An 18,321-nucleotide genomic window follows, 5' to 3' on the forward strand; every position below is an offset into this window, starting at 1 on the left:
ATCTTTTAGTAATTCTTTGAATCATCGTCAGTTTTTCTCTAATTATGGAAGCATTATCTAGAGGTCTGTGATTTTTGCCAAATATCCCCCAGTGTTGAATGGAAGGGTGAAAGAGGATTAAGTGTCCGTCCCCATGTCACAGGGCATGTGGGTTATGTCTGATACATACTACTATTTGGTTCCTTCCCATAAGCAGTATGTAATGAAATCTGTTATTCTTTGCAACAGCATTTCCAGTTTATCTTCATTCGCAAGTGAGGAAAATATTTTATTACCAGGTCATGGAAAGTGAATTTAAAAATTTGGGGCCCCAGGGGAGTGGGGCAGGTTGAGAAATGGGTGTTAATTCTTGATTATCTTGAAGCTAGCAAATAATTTTATGAAGCCTCGGTCCTGTCAGTTTATTATTTTGTAAAAATGAAATTGGTGGGATAACAAAGAAATAACAGTTACATCACTTTTTGGTGAGATCCATTAATCAGATATATTTAGGAGAATTTGGTATAAAGTAGGCCTATCAGTGGACCTAGAGTATTGAAAAAGTAACTTTCGAGAATTAGGAATCCCATGGTAGGGAACTTTAAACTATTCAAGTTCAGGGTTGGGTGTTCTTTACTTTTCTCTGTAAAGATGCCAAGCTATCAAGTGCAGGGTGATTTATAACAGACTTACTTGTGATGTTGGTTGCTTGCTCTCCCCGCCCCCCCCCCCCCCGCCCACTTCTATGGTTACTCCTTGAGTAGAATTAAAAACTTTTTTTTAAAAAACTAATTTTCTTCAGTGAATGTTTCTGATAGTAAGAGAAAAAGGAAGAAAATAAAAATCAGCTATAATTTTACTACCCAGAGATGAAACCAGTGGTTAAAATTTTGGTTGTAGACCCTTCAAGTTTGTTTTCTATGTATATACTTATGTGGGTAGAAATATGTTGTGCTCGGTGGAGCCATTTACTTTTTTTACTTAATGGATCCTGAACGTTGTTCAGTATCATTAAGTACTCTCATACAACATAATATTTAATGACTGTGTTATCCTCTATAGAGTAATATGATTTAACGGGGTTATTTTGAATCAGAAACCTAAAGACTTCTCTTTAATATTTTTATGGCCAAAGTTTTATTCTCTTTTCAAAAGTTTAAAAGGAATATGGTAAATAGGACAGTTTTTTTATTTTGAAGACTGAAGGCTGCCATTGTTGACAAGTATAGTATGAGATAGTTGATTGAAAAGAAAAAAATTGAGGTATTTAAGACCATTTTGAGGTAGAGATCAAAATGAGTTGAGCAAGGCCATTTGGGAAATCAGTGGAGGAGGGGGAATCAGAATTCCACATATGGCCTTGAAATTGAACCTGAAATGAATAAGAATTTTGAACATGTTTGAGATGGTAAATGGTTTTCAGCTCTTCTGGAAGCTTCTGTCATTTTGACACAGGGCTGTGTTTGTGGTCCTCTAAAGCATATTGAGGTGGATATCTTAAAATCTTTCTCTGTATTTGGTGGTTGATCACAGTGTGCTCTCATAAAATGTTGTATTTAAGAAATACCTACTTCAGGTCTGTATAATAGTTGAAGTCCTGCAGCAACTAAACAAAATTAATAATGAGATTGGGGCTACAGGTGGCCCTTTATTTGACCACTTGGCTTACCCATGTTTTAGATAAACTTCTTAAGACAGCTGATTTCACAAAATTTTTATTTTCTACTGTATGCTAATTTTACTTTTTTCTTTTTTTTTTTTTTTTTTTGCAGTGGCACTTAGTAGCCATGGGTTTTTTATACCTTAGGAAAAGAAATGTTGTATATGAACTTTTCGAATGCTTTAGGTTATTCCTTTCTTGGAAACCTTAAGTTTTATGTATCACAAATATGAATTAAAGGTAGTTTGCATTTTTTGATCATTTAAAAACTTTTTTTTTTAAAACTACGTGTGTTCAGGGACGTCTGGCTGGCTCGGTTGGAAGAGCATGCGACTCTTGATACTTGGGGTCATGAGTTCAAGTGCCACATTGGGTGTAGAGATTACTAAAAGAATAAACTTTTAAAAAAAGTACGTATGTTCATTATAGAAAGTTAAAAAAACCACATACGCAAATAGCAGGTGATAATCTATAATCGTGATATACCACTTTGTGATACAAGTACCATCTCTGTTAATATTTTGTGTATGTTGAGGTAGTCTTGTCCCATCCCATCCTCATGTAATAAGCACACTGTGAGTTCCATTTTCTTTTTTTAAAATTATTTTCTTAGTTTATTTTTTTATTTTTAAAGTAATCTCTACATCCAACGTGGGGCTAAAACTCAATGACCCTGAGATCTAGAATCACATGCTCTTCTGACTGAGCCAGCTAGGTACCCCTGTTGTTTCCATTTTCATTGTACAGTACAGATTGCTATTTATCAGCTATTTAAGGTGAAAATATAAAAAATTTTTCCATTAATAAAGGGACCTGAAGTCAGCAGTTTGTGTAATTTATAGGAGGTAAGCCATGCTCCTCTGCAGGGCTGGCAAAGGTCTTGTCTTTTTCTGGACTTCAAGGTAGAAAAAGTTCTGGCTGAGGAGCACATTAGACTTACCCTTGGTGTAGTTATTTTAGGGAGGATACAACTTTGCTCCTTATCTATTGGGTCCTTTGGAGGACTTTTGAAGGCTGTTGGGATGTTTATATACCTGGATTTCTGAGGACCTGAGACCCTTTGCTATGGCATTGTGGTTGGGAGCTGTTCTTGTAATATGGCATGAGCTTTCTGGGATGTGAAGTTGTAAATGGGATGGGTGAGGGAGATAACCAGTTCCTAAAAACTGGAAGGAACCTCAGATTGGCTTAATTCCTTTTTTTTTTTTTTTTTTTAAACAGATGGAAAAACTGAGGCCCAATGAGGGGAACAAAAATCACACTTTGTAGCCATTTCCACAAAAGAACCAGTTTTTTCTACTGTCTGCACTGTGGAGATTGAAGTGAGGGAGTACCCCCCTAATACTGCTTCATATTATAAATCAAAAGTTAATTTTCTTTCATCTTGTAGGAAACTTGCTAGCATGACTTTATTTCTAAAAATGTAAGAAGTAGTTGGCTTTAATAATAGCAGTAGGTTTAATAATTGGAGGAAGTAGATGGGAAAGTGGAAGGGACACAGAAGTATTTGTTGAGCTCTGCATTCATTACCTCAGTTTTCAAAACAACCCAGTGCACTGAGATACGGTATTCTCATTTTACGGAAGACTAGACAGGTAGACATGAAGCAACTTGAATTCACATAGGTACCCAGTAGCAAAGTTGGGATTCAGGCCCAGTTCCAGCACCTTGTTTGATCTATTCCATACGGTATTTTGGGAGAATAGAGTGTATTTATTAACATCACTTTTTTTGTTTTGTTTTGTTTATTTGACAGAGAGAGACAGCCAGCGAGAGAGGGAACACAAGCGGGGGGAGTGGGAGAGGAAGAAGCAGGCTCCTAGCGGAGAAGCCTTATGTGGGGCTCGATCCCATAATGCTGGGATCATGCCCTGAGCCGAAGGCAGACCTTAACGACTGCGCCACCCAGGCGCCCCTATTAACATCACTTTGTAACCTGTATTTTAAAGAAGAGCAGCATAACAGTATCTCATTTCCTAGGCTCCAGAGAAGAAAAACCAGTCCTTTCTATTTTTCGTCTTTCTCTCTCATAGACCCCGCTACCCTACACTGTTTACAAGCATATTCTTTCCCTATAACTTTATAAAAAGTTGGATTGCATTCAGGGGAGTTTACTTAAGATATTTGATGCTTCATAAAGGCCTTGATCGTGTCCTGTTCTGATGTAGAACTGTAGGGTTTTGGGTTTATTTCCTTTACAATTGCCCTTTGTCCTTGTTCTGAACTCCAGAGTAACTTAACTTCTATCCCCGGCTTAGTTGGGGGAAAACACCAGGGGATGGGCATGTTGATAGTTCTGATTTCATGGCAGATGGAACAGTATTAGAGATTCTCTTAAATTTCATCTCTTTCATATCGTAGTGAATACCTCATGCAGTGTGGAATTGATTGGAGACAATTGGGACAAGGCCAGAGGACCCAGTTACATTTTCTGCCTTTACTGCTGACCGTGTGACTTCAGAATCAAGAATTCTTTAAGAATAATAAAATATAACTGTCAGTTAGTTACAGAGCATACTTTTTAAAAAAGATTTTATTTATTTGACTATTTTTTAAAACTTAACATCTCAAATCAATCTTACTGTCATGTTCCTTTTAGAGAGGTGACTCTTCCTTCCTCTTATTTGTTGTCATTTGGCCTGATTTTACTTTGTAATGATAGGCTAGCTGTAGAAGGCATGAGGCTATTGAAGAGGAATCTGTGTGGGAGTGAGAATTTAGAAGGAGGAGGTTTTGGTGAAAGAGAGGTTAGAGTTGGTGAAAACTTGGGGGATCAATACAGTGAGGTTAAGTGATTAAATTACATTTAAAATTATCTACAAGATTTGTCCATTTGGATGTAGGCTAATAAAGAATTTTGATTCATTTTAGATGGACTATAATTTTAAGAATCTACTTTAAGTTCACCTGTTTGGCCTAATATGGGCCTTTTCTTCTGCTTACAGTTTTATTTACCCCAGGTTAACTCTCTTTTTCATTTCCAGTAGCAGCTGATTCCAAGTTTATTCCACTCTCCCCCCAACTCTCACTTCCTTTTCCTCCCTGCTCAGTTTTTAGGATAGCCTCACTTACTTCTTCTGAGCAAATGAGATTATCTAACAGTGCTGAGCTTCATACTGCCTGGCAGCCGGCCTCTTGCTACCTCTGCTTTCACTTCTCATCTGACGGTCCAGGAACCTCCTTTTTCCCCTTTCATGGCTATGTGTGTTTTGTCTGTGATCCAGAATCTTCATTCTTCACTTACATATCTTCTGTGTCTTTCTCCCTGCCTCTCCCCCTTCATCTATCTATAATTCCAATAGTGATAGTAGATAGTATGGGAGTGCAGGCACTGTTTTAAGCTCTTTACTGAACATGTGTCTTTATCTCCACAGCAACCCTAGGAAGTAAATACAGGCAATCCTCACTTTTGCATAGTTCCAATATGTACAAATATCACTTACCTAGTTTAGTTAAATAATACCAGTCCTCTGGGATGTCTTGTGGCTGATTTAGGTGAGTATCTGACTCTTGATATTGGCTCAAGTCATGATCTGTGAGGGGGTCATGAGATTGAGCCCCATATGGGGTTCCGTGCTCAGCATGGAGTCTACTTGGAATTCTCTCTCCATCTCCTTCTGCCCTTTCCCTGCTTATTCTCTCTCTCTCTCAATAAATAAATAAATACATACATACATAAATAAATATCTTAAAAAAATACCAGTCCCCCACCAGCATGGTTCCAATTTTGGTTACCATGGTAACTAAACTATTAGTGAATGCATGAAATACGGACTTGGTTGCTAGCTCTTAAGGGTACCAACCGCTACATAAATAACAGTGTGCATTATGATCACTGAGCAGTCATGTCCCTTCTTTCAGGGTCTCTTGGTAATTGATCACTGTGCAACTGTTTAGTTCAATCTGTGTGTGGTTGCGTTGCCTCCTTATCTCCCAGTGGTAAACCCAACATGAACCTTTTTACAAAAAGGGAACATTGAAAGAACAAATTTGCTAACAAAGATGGAAGTGCAGCAAAGAAACAGAAAGTGATAAATTTGAATAGAATGTAAATTAAGTTAAAGAAGAAATAGCTGACTGGATCTGTTGACACCACTGCTGTTTAAAGAGACTCTAGGGGTGCCTGAGTGGTGCAATCCATTAAACAGGCGACTCTTGGTTTCAGCTCAGGCCCCGATCTCAGGGTCATGAGATTGAGCCCCGCATGGGGCTCAGCACAGAGTCTGCTTGAGATTCTTTCCCTCTGCCCTTTACCCCTCTGCCCCCACTTGCACACTCGCATGTACCCTCTCTCTTTCATATAAATAAGTAGAAAAATCTAAAAAAAAAAAAGGTGCCTAGCTGGCTCGGTCAGTTAAGTGGCTGCCTTTGGCTCAGGTCATGATCTTAGGGTTCTGGGATCGAGCCCCAGGTTGGGCTCCCAACCTGCTTCTTCCTCTCCCTCTGCCCCTCCCCCTGCTCATGCTCTTTCTCGCTGGCTCTCTCTCAAATAAATACAAATCTTTAAAAAAAAAACAAAAAATCTCTCTCTCCCTCTGCTTTTGCCACTCCCTGCTTTCCCTTCCCCAACCCCAAAATAAAAAATCTTTTTTAAAGAAATAAAGAGACTCTAGATAGGCAGTCAGAGGAACTTAGTGAAAGCAGAGTTACTGACACATGAGGAAAGTGGTTGTGATGAAAAGCATGCTGCTGTCCAAGAGGAAGTGGTGTCTTCAAAACCTTTACACTAAAGGAACTCTAGGAGATATTTCATGACATTGAAAGTGCAAAGGATAAAATGTTGGAAACTCATCCAAATTTAGAAAGCAGTAGGACAATTTGCCCACTGGTAGAAGAGATGCATTGTCTGTATCCTAAGTTAAATGTTGAAGAAGGCAAGTGTTCAAAAACTACTTTTGGGGGCACCTGGGTGGCTCAGTTGGTTAAGCATCTGCCTTCAGCTCAGGTCATGATCTCGGGGTCCTGGGATTGAGCCCCACATCACGCTCCCTGCTCAGCAATGAGTTTGCTTTTCCCTCTCTCAAATAAATAAATAAAATCTTTTTTTTTTTAAACTACTTTTGAGTAGTTCTCTTACAAAGAAAAAAAAAACTAATTCTCATTCTTCATAATCTTTTAAGTTACAATGTATTAAATAAATATTAATTGTACTTTTTTTTTTCCATTTCCCTGGACATTTGTAATTAGTAGTAAAGGAGCTTTTAACATTTTGCCAAAAAATGTTAAGGGTCACAGGATAATCATAATTTTCCCATTGGTTAAGATTACTTTGCAGTGTTACAGCTTGCATGGTTATTTTTATGGACCTGTGCTACTGTGCAAATTGAGGATTACCTGTATTATCTCTGTTTTATAGTTGTAGAAATTGAGAACTGTTTAGTGGTGAAGCTACAGTTTCTGTGTGACTTCTAATTTTATGATCCTGTTACTTTGCCATTATACTACTACCCATCTATACAAACACACATGTATACGTGGAAAACAATTTTCTTTAATAGACCCTTGACTTCTCCTGGTTGCAGACCAGATTCTTGAAAGAGCAGTCTCGTTCTGTCACCCTTGAAATCTGCCTTCTGCACCTCCCACAAAGTTGCTCCTCCTCATTCCCTCCTTGCCAGCTACGGTTGCTTCCTTGGCTTTGCAGGATCATTTTAGTGTGCATCTGTCCAAGGTCCTTTGAGTTGGTGTTCCCTCTGCCTGGAATGATTTCTTAAGATAGCCAGATTGTTCCTGTGCTTCCTTTTCTAAGACTCTCCTCAAGTGGTGCCATTTCATTGAGGCCTGCCTTGATTCCCCTGTTTTAAATTATATATTACATCCCCGCTCTCCTTGTCCTTCCTGTCACTGCCTCTCACAAGTATTTCAGCTTCACCAACTATATAATTGACTTGATTATGTTTATCATTTTCTCCTCCTGTTCACAATATAAGCTCTTTGGAGGCAGGGATTTTTTTCTCATTAATTTATTATCTTTTAAAGGATTTTATCTTATTTATTTTAGAGAGAGAAGGATAATGTGCGCATCCAGGGGGGAGGAGCAGAGGGAGAGGGACAAGCATACTCTGGGCTGAGCGCAGAGCTCCACGTGGGGCTCAGTGCAGGGCTCAGTCTCATGACCCTGTGATCATGACGTGAGCCAAAGTCAAGAGTCGGACGCTCAACTCACTGAGCCAGCCAGGCACCTCTGGTTAGTTAATTTCTATCCTAAGTGGTTAGAATGGTGCCTGGCTCCTAGAAGGTGTTCAGGAAACATTTGTTACAAGAAGGCATTAATGCTCTGAAAGGTGGTTGTTGAACAGATGGATGCTCATGAAACACAATGAAGACCCATTTCTCTGTCTTCTTATCTAGTTTTACTTAATAATTTCTGCCAACCCTGTATTGTTTCCTTGTACAAGATAACAAATGAGACATATTAGATATCTTACCTTAGTTGTCCCTCACAGCAAAGCATTGTCTGTACTTTGGAGAAGAAAAAACAGGCTGTGGAATCCAGTCACATAGCTGGAAAGCCAAAACTTAAGCTTATCTCCAACTCCAAAGCCTGTGCTCTTTCAGGTCACTGAATTGGATATTCTTTATCTCTTTATTTATTGGGCCATAATTCACATTCCATAATACTCACTCTTTTAAAGTGTTCAGTTCAGTGGTTTTTAGTATGTTTACAAGGTTGTGCAGCCATCACCACTATGTAATTCCAGAACATTTCCATTACTCCAGAAAGAAACCCCATACCTATTAGCAGTTAGTCCTCACTCTTTCTTTTCTGCCCCACCTGTTGGCATCCCCTAATCTGGCTTCTGTCTCTGGATTTACTTATTGTGGACATTACACATAAATGGAATAATACAATATGTGGCGTTTTGTGACTGGCTTCTTTCACGTAGCATATGCTTAGAAAATTCATTCATGTAGCATGTATCAGTACTTCATTCCTTTTTATGGTTAAATATCTCGTACGGATAATATCACATTTTCTTTCTTATTTTTTTTTTTTTAAAGATTTTATTTATTTGAGAGGGAGAAAATGAGTAAGGGGGGAGAGAGAAGCAGACTCCCCACTGAGCAGGGAGCCCGATGTGGGACTTGATCCCAGGACCCCGAGATCATGAGCTGAGATGAGGGCAGCTGCTTAACTGAGTCATCCAGGCGCCCTGTACCCTATTTTTTTAATCCATTCATTAGTAGATGGGTGGATGTTTTGCTTATTTCACATTTCAGCTATTATGAGTAGTGCTGCTGTGAACATTTATGTATAAGTTTTTGTATGGACAGTTGTTTTCAGTTGTTTTAGGAATATACCTAGAAATGGAATTGCTGGATCATACAGTAACTCTACATTTAACCTTTTCAGGGACTGCTAGACTGTTTTCCAAAGTCACTGCATCATTTTACATTCCCACCAATGGAGTGTGACAGTGCCAGTTTCTTCACATTCCTTACCAGCATTTATTATTATCTTTTTGATTTTATCCATCCTAGTAGATAAAAAGTGATACTGTGATTTTGTTATGCATTGGCTTTATGGCTAAATAGGCTGAGCATCTTATCATATGCTTATTAGCTGTTTATCTTCTTTGGAGAGCTGTCTGTGTAATGCCTTTCTTTGCCTATTTTATTAAATTGGATTGTCTTTTATTTAGTTATAAGAGGTTTTTTTTTATAGTGTGTCTGCCAGATCCTTACTACCTAAATGGTTTTCAGAAATTTTCTCCTGTTCTATTGGTCTTTTTACTTTCTTGATAATGACCTTTGAAGCACAAAAATTTCAAATTTTGATGATGCCATTTTATCTTTTTTCTTCTGCTCTTTGTCCTTTTGGTGTCATAGCTTAGGTGTCATTGCCTAATCAGAGGCCATAAAGACAGATATTAACGTTTTCTTCTAAGTGTTAATAATTGGAGCTCTTAAATTTAGGTTTAGATCTGTCCTGAATGTGTATAGTGTGAGGTAGTGGTCCAAGTTCATTCTTTTGCATGTGAATATCCATTGTCCTAGTACTATTTGTTTGAAAGACAGTTTTTTCCCCCGTTGAATGGTCTTGGCAGTCTTGTTGAAAATTAATTGACTATATTTCTGAATTCTAGATTCTTTTCTGTTAGTCTGTATGTATGCATTTGATTTTTTTCCCCCACCTTGGTTCTCTTTGTTTCTCTTGTCCAGTAAGTAGTCTTCATCCCCTTCCCCTAATTCCACAGTCTCAGGAGCCACTTTTTTTTTTCTTTTTTCTTTTCTTTTAAAAATCTTCATACAGTGGTCTTGCCCTTTTCTCCGTCTTACTACAACCCTAGCTTGAAACCTTTAAGTCACCTTTGGTGCTTTCTTTTTCCTCAAGTCTTTATAATCAAAGGTTACTATATCATTTGACCCCTGTCTTTCTAATCTATTACTATTCTTTCCTGGGCGCTCATGTGGCTTTCTGACTCATCTGTGTGGTCAGGTTTATTTTTATTTTATTTTAATTTATTTTATTTTATTTTATTTTATTTTATTTTATTTATTTTATTTCATTTCATTTTATTTATGAATTTATTTTTTTAAAGATTTCATTTACTTATCTCAGAGAGCTATCACAAGCCAGGGGGAGGGGTAGAGGGAGAAGCAGACTCCCCACTGAGCAGGGAGCCCAATGTGGGACTTGATCTCAGGACCCTGGGATCATGACCTGAGCAGAAGGCAGACCAACTGAGCCACCCATGCGCCCGGTCAGGTTTATTTTATGTGCTTCTCTTCGGTTAATCCTATGTATGTATGACTTTGACTTTCTTCGTTAGGTCAGGAATTCTTTGTACTCTGTCCATGGCTTTTCCATCCCCACCTTCTGCTCTTTCTGTACAGGTCCTTCACTTTCCAGTTAGACTGGAGGACTCCGTCTCCAATATGCCTTCTTATTGTGTCTCAACTTGATAAGTGGTTCTAACAGCATAAACATTGTCATTACAAATCCTGGCTCTCCCATTTACTATCAGGTAACTGTGATTAAGTTAGTTAACCTTTCTAAGCTTTAGTTGTCTCATTTGTAAAGAAGGGCCACTACCACCTACTTTCTAGGTGATTCATAGGATTAAATATGTAGAGTGCCTTAGAGTGGACATTTAATAAATGTTGGATATTATTGTGTTACTGTTCCTTTTGCTTGAGATGCTAATTCCCTTAATTCTAATGCCAAAAATTCTTCCCGTCCTTTGAGAGTAGAGTCCCTTTCAGAGTACTGTGTTTCCCATAAAACTGTTGCTGGCATTTCACGTCTTCTTGAGACCGGTTGTTAGTGCTTTCTCCTTTGAAACTCTATGTACTTTTGTGTCTTTCGTACAGCTTGTGTGTTAAAATGCCACATAACTTCTTTGTGATCACATTCCTCTTTTTCTGGGTTATAAACCACTTGAAAGCAGAGAGTCTTGTTCAGCTTTGTATCCCTAGCAGTGGATTGATTTTAGTGTGTAGTAAGCTCTCAATGTATAGCTGAAATTCTTTTTATTGTATAAGGCCAGTATCTCTTATTTAATATTGTTTAAGGTACGTATCTTTTTCTGCAAGGCTTTTGAGACAACTTCTTCATGAGTAAATAGCTTTTCCTACCGTCTTCCCAAAGCACCCTGTCCACAGGGCTGTTATAATTCCGATTGCATTGTTATACTCCCTGATTTGTGAGCCCTTTGAGTCCGGCACTTTGTCTTAATCATCCTATAATTGTTTGCTTGTCTGTCTTCCGTCCTCTTTAGACTTCCGTGAGGACATGGGCTGTTCCTTGTGTGCTCTGTCATCGACATGTAATTCAGATTTTGATATATAGTGGGTGCTCAAATATTTGTTGAATAAATAGATGAATGAATGAGCTCAATAAATATCATATAAAACATTTTTAATATTATGTGTCCATATAATCATTGCTATATATCTTTATCTTTCTATGTCTGTACCTTAGGTCTAGGAAATTTTTTTAATTATGAAATTCTTCATTGTGAGTTATATCTGACCTTACATATGCAGAGCTTGTCTATACTCTTAATACTGTGGGGTGCTTCTGAGCCCAATTAATATATGAATCTGAGACTGAATTTAACTTTTTTCCCCCTAAGCTCATATGCTGTAGCTAAATTTGATAGGAGAAATTTGGTAGGATTCTTCAGAAGTCACTAGGCTTCTTGAGAATGTACTTTTTTGTATTTGTGGAAGAGCTTGAGTGAATGGCTTTTTAGGCTTGGAGTGGACACATTCAGCCAAGGGAGGGAGTAATTGCTTTTCCAGGAATCCAAAGACAGTCACTATATAGGTACTGTCCATATAACTGGTGGAACAGACACAAACCTGTCCCTCCATCTGCTTAAAGCTATAAGAAAAGAGGAGCAATAGGCACTTGAAATAATAATTAATAAAAATGAATGACAAAAAGTGTATTATTTTACAAGTTTCTACGTTATAAGTAAGTTCTTAGCATTGTTGAATTTAGGATTGTATAATATAACCTTAAATATTCCTAATAACTATACTAAATGTGTTGTATATGTTTTAGTGTAGTTTTAAAAATTATGGATATAATACCTGTTCATTATAGAAAATGTTTTTATAAGTACAGAATAATGTAAAGAGTCAGATTGTAACCTAGCATCACTGTTACTTGCCTTTGGATTCCCGTCTTTTCTCTCTCTCTCTCTCTCTTTTTTTAAACACGTTACATATATTTATCATTTTCTTTTCTTTATGCTTTTGGTTTCATCATAAACGTTAACATTTTTTCATATATATGTTGCATAATAGTCAATTGTAGGATATAATATAATTTACTTAACCTAGATGCTTATTGTTAAGCATTTGAGCTGTTCTCATTATTTTACTGTGAGAAAAATGAAGAAGTCATTGACTCAACTTTGTCTTTTCATATGCCAGTAAGTCTCTTTTGAGGTGGTTAATGAAGTGTGGAGGTGCTACGTGCTGGTTGCTGTATTTCTGCATCATTCTGTGGATGTGAGGGTAGATCACATTAGATCCATTTTTCCCCCCACTGTAATCCCCCTTCCCTCCCAGGGTGCATGTAATATTCCTTTTGGAAAAGGAGTGTCTTTTTTTTTTTTTTTTTTTTTTAAGATTTTATTTATTTGAGAGAGTGCACCAGGAGGAGCAGAAGGAGAGGGAGCAGGAGAAGCATGATCCCCTCTGAGCGGGGGGACCCAAGTGGGGCCTGATCCCAGGACCCTGAGATCATGACCTGAGCTGAAGGCAGAGACTCAACCGACTGAGCCACCCAGGCGTCCCCTGGAAAGGAGTGTTTTTAAGGCTCTTTATATATAGCACCAAATCACTTTCCAGATACTGTGTTTTCACCAGTAGTATATGAGGGTGCTTTTCGTACTGACTGCTGTAAAACAAACAAAAGAAAACAGAACAATAAATATGAGAGCCCTTAAATTAAATTCTGTGCATGAACTATACAGGGTTTGAATTATTATTATTATTATTTTTAACGTAGACCAGTTATTTGGTTCATTCCTGATGAGTTTGTTTTCTCATGCTGTAAAACAGGTGATTTGATGAAGACTGCTGCGGGAGAGTTTGCAGATGATCCCTGCTCTTCTGTGAAGCGTGGCAACATGGTTCGGGCAGCTCGAGCTTTGCTCTCTGCTGTTACCCGGCTGCTTATTTTGGCTGACATGGCAGATGTCTACAAATTACTTGTTCAGCTGAAAGTTGTAAGTACAGGCCTGTGTCTCTAATTTGTTCCTTCCATCACAGCGAGGCTGCTGCTGGCCATAGTTAATTCAGCATTCCTTAAAGGAGTTTGTTTTGGTTTTGAACTTGGTTTACCTAAGTGCACCAGGAATGTTTTCTTTTAGTTTCCATTTTCTGCTCTTCTCTAAGTGTACCTCAGACTGGCTGTGCTATGAGCCTGTGTAGTCTTGATTTTAATGAAGAACTTGTAGCAAAGGTACTGTTTTGACTCCTTCCCTCTGCAGTAGTGATTAAGCATTTCCTTGTACCGGAGTTCAGAGTTGAGAAACCAAGAGGTATTACATTCTGTCCATTTCAGATAGTAGTCAGTATCACGCTGCCATGTAGTAGGTGCTCAAATATTTGAGGGCGATGTAAACTGGAGAGAGAGTTTAGAATGCTATCTGAGTGGCTATTAAAAGGAATAAAATAGTATAGATCTTTTTTACATACTGATTTGTTTAGAATTTTTCTTATTTAGTGTTATGTTTTATATAGGTGGAAGAAGGTATCTTGAAACTGAGGAATGCTGGCACTGAACAAGACTTAGGAATACAGTATAAAGCCCTAAAACCTGAAGTGGATAAACTGAACATTATGGCAGCCAAAAGACAACAGGTACAGCCATGATTTGGGGATATATTAAAGTTGTTTATGTTATTATCAGTGGGAAAAATCAATTTTACTTAAGTTTTCTGAAGGTACCAGTACCTCCCTCTGCCAGTATAGTTCCATTAAAACATTTAACTTGTGAAGTAAGTATCCTTTTAGTATGGTATTGTTAATAAATCTGTAATTAAGTTGCATTCATGTTATGCTCCTGTTTTAATTCTCCTGAAAATTTTACTTTAAATAGCTAGGCAATATGCAGTTGTTTCTGGAGAGGTGATAAGGTCTTTGTTATGTGCCTTCAAGGATTAACTTGAGTTGGTGGTAGGGTTTCATTCAGATTTTTAAAAACCTTAAACCAGTTGAAAATTCTTGAAATTACTTGATTATCAGAAACTAACCCCATTCTCCCTTCATATTTGGCCACTTTTTAAAGTATTGCTTACTAATTAATCATCCTTAGTAGTTTCCCTAGTGTTACGGATCTGTGTTGTGTAGCGTGTGGATCAGTGTTCTTATTTTTGTAGGCTTTGCTAGCCCTTTGGAATTTTGGCGCTTAGGGTGCTTTGACTGTAGTGTGTGCTGTAGGGGAGATGCACATGTCATCATCCAGTTTCTTAAAACTTCCATAGTTCTAATCAAGCTTGTGCTTTTTCACAAAGCCCTGAAAAGATCAATTCTTGTTCCTGTTTGCCGATACCTATATCAGATTAGGATAGTTCCTGCTAGAGTTCATAGAAAACCCAGCTCCAAAACTGCTTGAACAGTGGGAGATTTATTTTCTAATTAGAAGTCCCAAATTAGGTGTGATTTTGAGGTGGTTAAGATTAAAGTTTTTTCAGTATCCTCAAGGATCCAGGTTTTTGACATTTTCCAGCAATGCTGTGTTCAGTGTGCCTGGAACCGGATGGCTACACAAACTCTAGGCATGATATTTGTACACATCACTATGTCCAGCAAGGAAAAAAAAAACCTGTTTATTCCATATGTCTTTTTTATAGCAAATGATCTAAAAGCCCCTAACAGATTTGCCCTAAATCTGAATTGTGTAACATACCCATTCTTCACTAATCGTGAGAGGAAAGCAGTTATATGTCTGACTCAGAGTCATGAAGATCTCCCTTCTGCTGAGATTAGGGGAGGTATCCTTCTTGAGGACAGGGACACCCAACAAGAGCTCTGACAGGCATGAGAAAAATGGAGTCAGTACCGTAAATGTCCAATATAGGCTATCCTCAGCTTTGGAGTCTTCTCAGTAACTTTCATTTTTTTGTATTAGTATAAAAATTTTACCCCACAGGATTGAGAAGATTAAATTAAATAATATATGTAAAGTATTTAATAAGGTTATTGACCATATTTCAAGCTTAGGTTGTGATCGGACTGATCTGCACATATGAGATCCTGGTTTTACATTTCCATTACTTAATATTACACATGATAATGTAGCTAGATTTGATATGTTGCCTAAGTTATTTAGTTCTTGTAGGCTCAGTGTGCAAACACTTATCCCTGTGTTGGCTTTTGTCTCCATCCACATAAATCACAAGTAAGTTTTTTTCTTTTTGCTGGGCCTGATCGGTTCTAAGAACTTGTTTAATAGTATGATAATTCTGTATATATGGCATGCTGGCCCAGCTAGGTTCACAGTTTATTTTGCTTAATGTTTTTGATCTAAAATCTCATTTGAATACATGAAATATATGTTAATTATATTTAAAAAATAAAGTTTGGTTAGTAGTCTCACTGTCTTAAAACCTAGTCTGATCTTGGTTTATGAAGACTTACTATTTGAGGAAATTAAGAACGTTTAGACTGACACTATATTGGCTATCTTTGCAAAATGGTAGAGTAAGTAAATTCATGATGTTCTTGAGATAGAACATAGTGATAGACCAGACTTTTATATGCATTTGGAAAAACTTACTCAGGGGTGCCTGAGTGGCTTAGTCATTAAGCGTCTGCCTTCAGCTCAGGGCATGATCCCGGTGTTCTGGGATCGAGCCCCACATCAGGCTCCTCCGCTGGAGGCCTGCTTCTTCCTCTCCCACTCCCCCTGCTTGTGTTCCCTCTCTCACTGGCTGTCTCTATCTCTGTCAAATAAATAAATAAAATCTTTACCAAAAAAAGAAAAAGAAAAACTTACTCAAAAGTAATGCTGCCTGACTTTTTAATTCTGTGTGCCATGAATACATGAAGAGTTCCTTGAACGTAATCCCTGATGTACTTAAAAACAAAACAAAACCTAGTAAATTTCAGATATTTCTGAAATAAGATATGATTAAAATCTTGAAGTTATTAGTTGCTGGATGGGCTTATATTTGCCCCTCCATATCTCGTTTTCACCCTTGTTTATCTTGTTCTCTGCCCCAGGAACCTGACCTGTCTGGACTGTATTCAGGGCTCCTTTGCCCTCTAGGTCCTGGTTGGGTTTGGCCAGTGGGAGCATCAGTAGGAGATCAGAGGGCATAGAAGGGTGAGGGTGGGGATTTATTCCCCTGACACCCACCCTGCTCGTTGATCTGGGTAGCCAAAAGTCATAGCCCCTGTCGGGTGGTATTCTCCACACACCTTGCTCCCTGGATTCTGGTAACTGCGGCCTCTCTGTCTCTTCAGGCCTAAGTGCTCTATCAGCCTTGTAGTTTCCCTGTACTTTCCCCATACCTTTTTTAGCATATTCCTTGAACCATGTTTGAGTTACTGAGTTTAATTTTGTTTTCTGTTGGTGTCTTAATTGATGTATGTTCCCATTTTAAGGTTTGTCTTGGGTTTGTAGTATGTCCTGGTTGTTTATAGTTTTTCTTGGGCCTAATTCTTTTTTTTTTTTTTTTTTAAAGATTTATTTATTTATTTGACAGACAGCCAGCGAGAGAGGGAACACAAGCAGGGGGAGTGGGAGAGGAAGAAGCAGGCTCATAGCGGAGGAGCCCGATGTGGGGCTCGATCCCAGAACGCCGGGATCATGCCCTGAGCCGAAGGCAGACGGTTAACGACTGCGCTACCCGGGCGCCCCTGGGCCTAATTCTTAAGCCTTTAGCCTTAGCCTTCTGCAGTAGAATCCATTGAGTAGGCTGACTGTGGGCTCCTTTGTGCCTCCAGACCATAAAGTATTCTTTTGTAGGACATGGGTCTTGGTGTGTATTCCTATAAACTGGTGCTTTCCTTGGGAATTAAACTGCTACTCATTTTATCCTAAGGTCCCAGCCTGGTGGAAACTTTATTCTTCCTTTTGGAATTGCCCATTGGTCCCCTTCAGTAACTGGTAACATTTTTTCATAGTGTGTGTTTTCTGGCAGAATTCCTGTACTGCTGTATGCTTAGCCCCCTAGACTGTTTTCACCTTTAACTTTTTCTTCTTTCCACAGGCATGGTATATAATAATTCATCTTCTCATTCAGCCTCTTATCTTTGCAGACAGCCCCTAGTACAGAAAAGGGGTATTTCCTCAAGAGCAGTATTTGGGTGTGATGTATATACTGGCTTCTTTAGCCTCCCTTGTGTCATTTAAGCAGCAACCACCCATTGAGGAAACGCTAAACCTCATAAGGTCTGCAGGCTCTTTGGAATTTATCTGTTTCTTCTTAAAGTTTTTCTAGGGCATGGTGTGGTGGGGGTGGCGAGGATGTTGCTGAAAATAATAATGAATAACTCTAAAAAGGTGTTTTCTGTGTGCTAAACACTGTTATAAACCTTTTGTGAATACAAACTCATTTAATCTTCACAAAATAGTATAAGGTAGATACTATAATTGATCAGATACTAATTTTTTTAGATGAAAGAATTGTAGCACAGGGAGATTAAATAATTTGGCAAGGTCATTCATCTAGTCAGGTGGAGCCAGGTTTTAAACCCAGGCCCCAGGGGCAGGGATTTTGTCTGTTTAAATTGCTGTTATAATCCCTGGTGCCTAGAACATTGCCCGGATGTGGTAGTGTTCACTAAATATTTAAGGAACAAGTGAATAAGCCACTTTGCTATATTGCAGATCCATCCTGGAATGGGATTCTACGTTTGGTCTCGATCTTTTATTTTCTTGGGCTGGAGTATAATTTGCTCACTATAAGTGTTGAATTTCCATTAGGCCACAGGCTCTTCTTTGACAGTAAGGGTAAAATAGATGGCAGAGGTAAGGATGGGCTGGCACTGACCCTGGTTCCTATAAGGAGGACTGCCTGTGCCTCCTATGGGCAACTCTGTCTCTTCAGTCTGCTAGAGATGGAGACTTTGTTTATATCCCACCCACCCAGGTACATAGAGCTTGTTGAGATATTTGCTAAAAATGTAATGAACTCCGACTTTCATGATTTTTAAAAATTTTTTATTTCTATTTTTTAAAAAATTTTATTTATGGGTCAGAGAGAGGGAGC

The 18,321-nt window shown here is 38.3% G+C and overlaps 1 protein-coding gene across 3 annotated transcripts in view; it reads left to right on the forward strand.

Moving 5' to 3' along the window:
* The window catches only part of CTNNA1 (catenin alpha 1), a 300,857-nt gene that overhangs the window by 168,244 nt on the left and 114,292 nt on the right, over nt 1-18,321 (forward strand). For all 3 annotated transcript variants that reach the window (XM_044387443.3, XM_026508084.4, XM_057307159.1), the window contains exons 4-5: nt 13,160-13,326; nt 13,844-13,963. In XM_044387443.3, the coding sequence (XP_044243378.2) occupies nt 13,160-13,326; nt 13,844-13,963 (287 nt within the window). The remainder of the gene's footprint in view (nt 1-13,159; nt 13,327-13,843; nt 13,964-18,321) is intronic.

Source organism: Ursus arctos, unplaced genomic scaffold, assembly GCF_023065955.2.
Source record: "Ursus arctos isolate Adak ecotype North America unplaced genomic scaffold, UrsArc2.0 scaffold_5, whole genome shotgun sequence".
NCBI lineage: Eukaryota > Metazoa > Chordata > Mammalia > Carnivora > Ursidae > Ursus > Ursus arctos.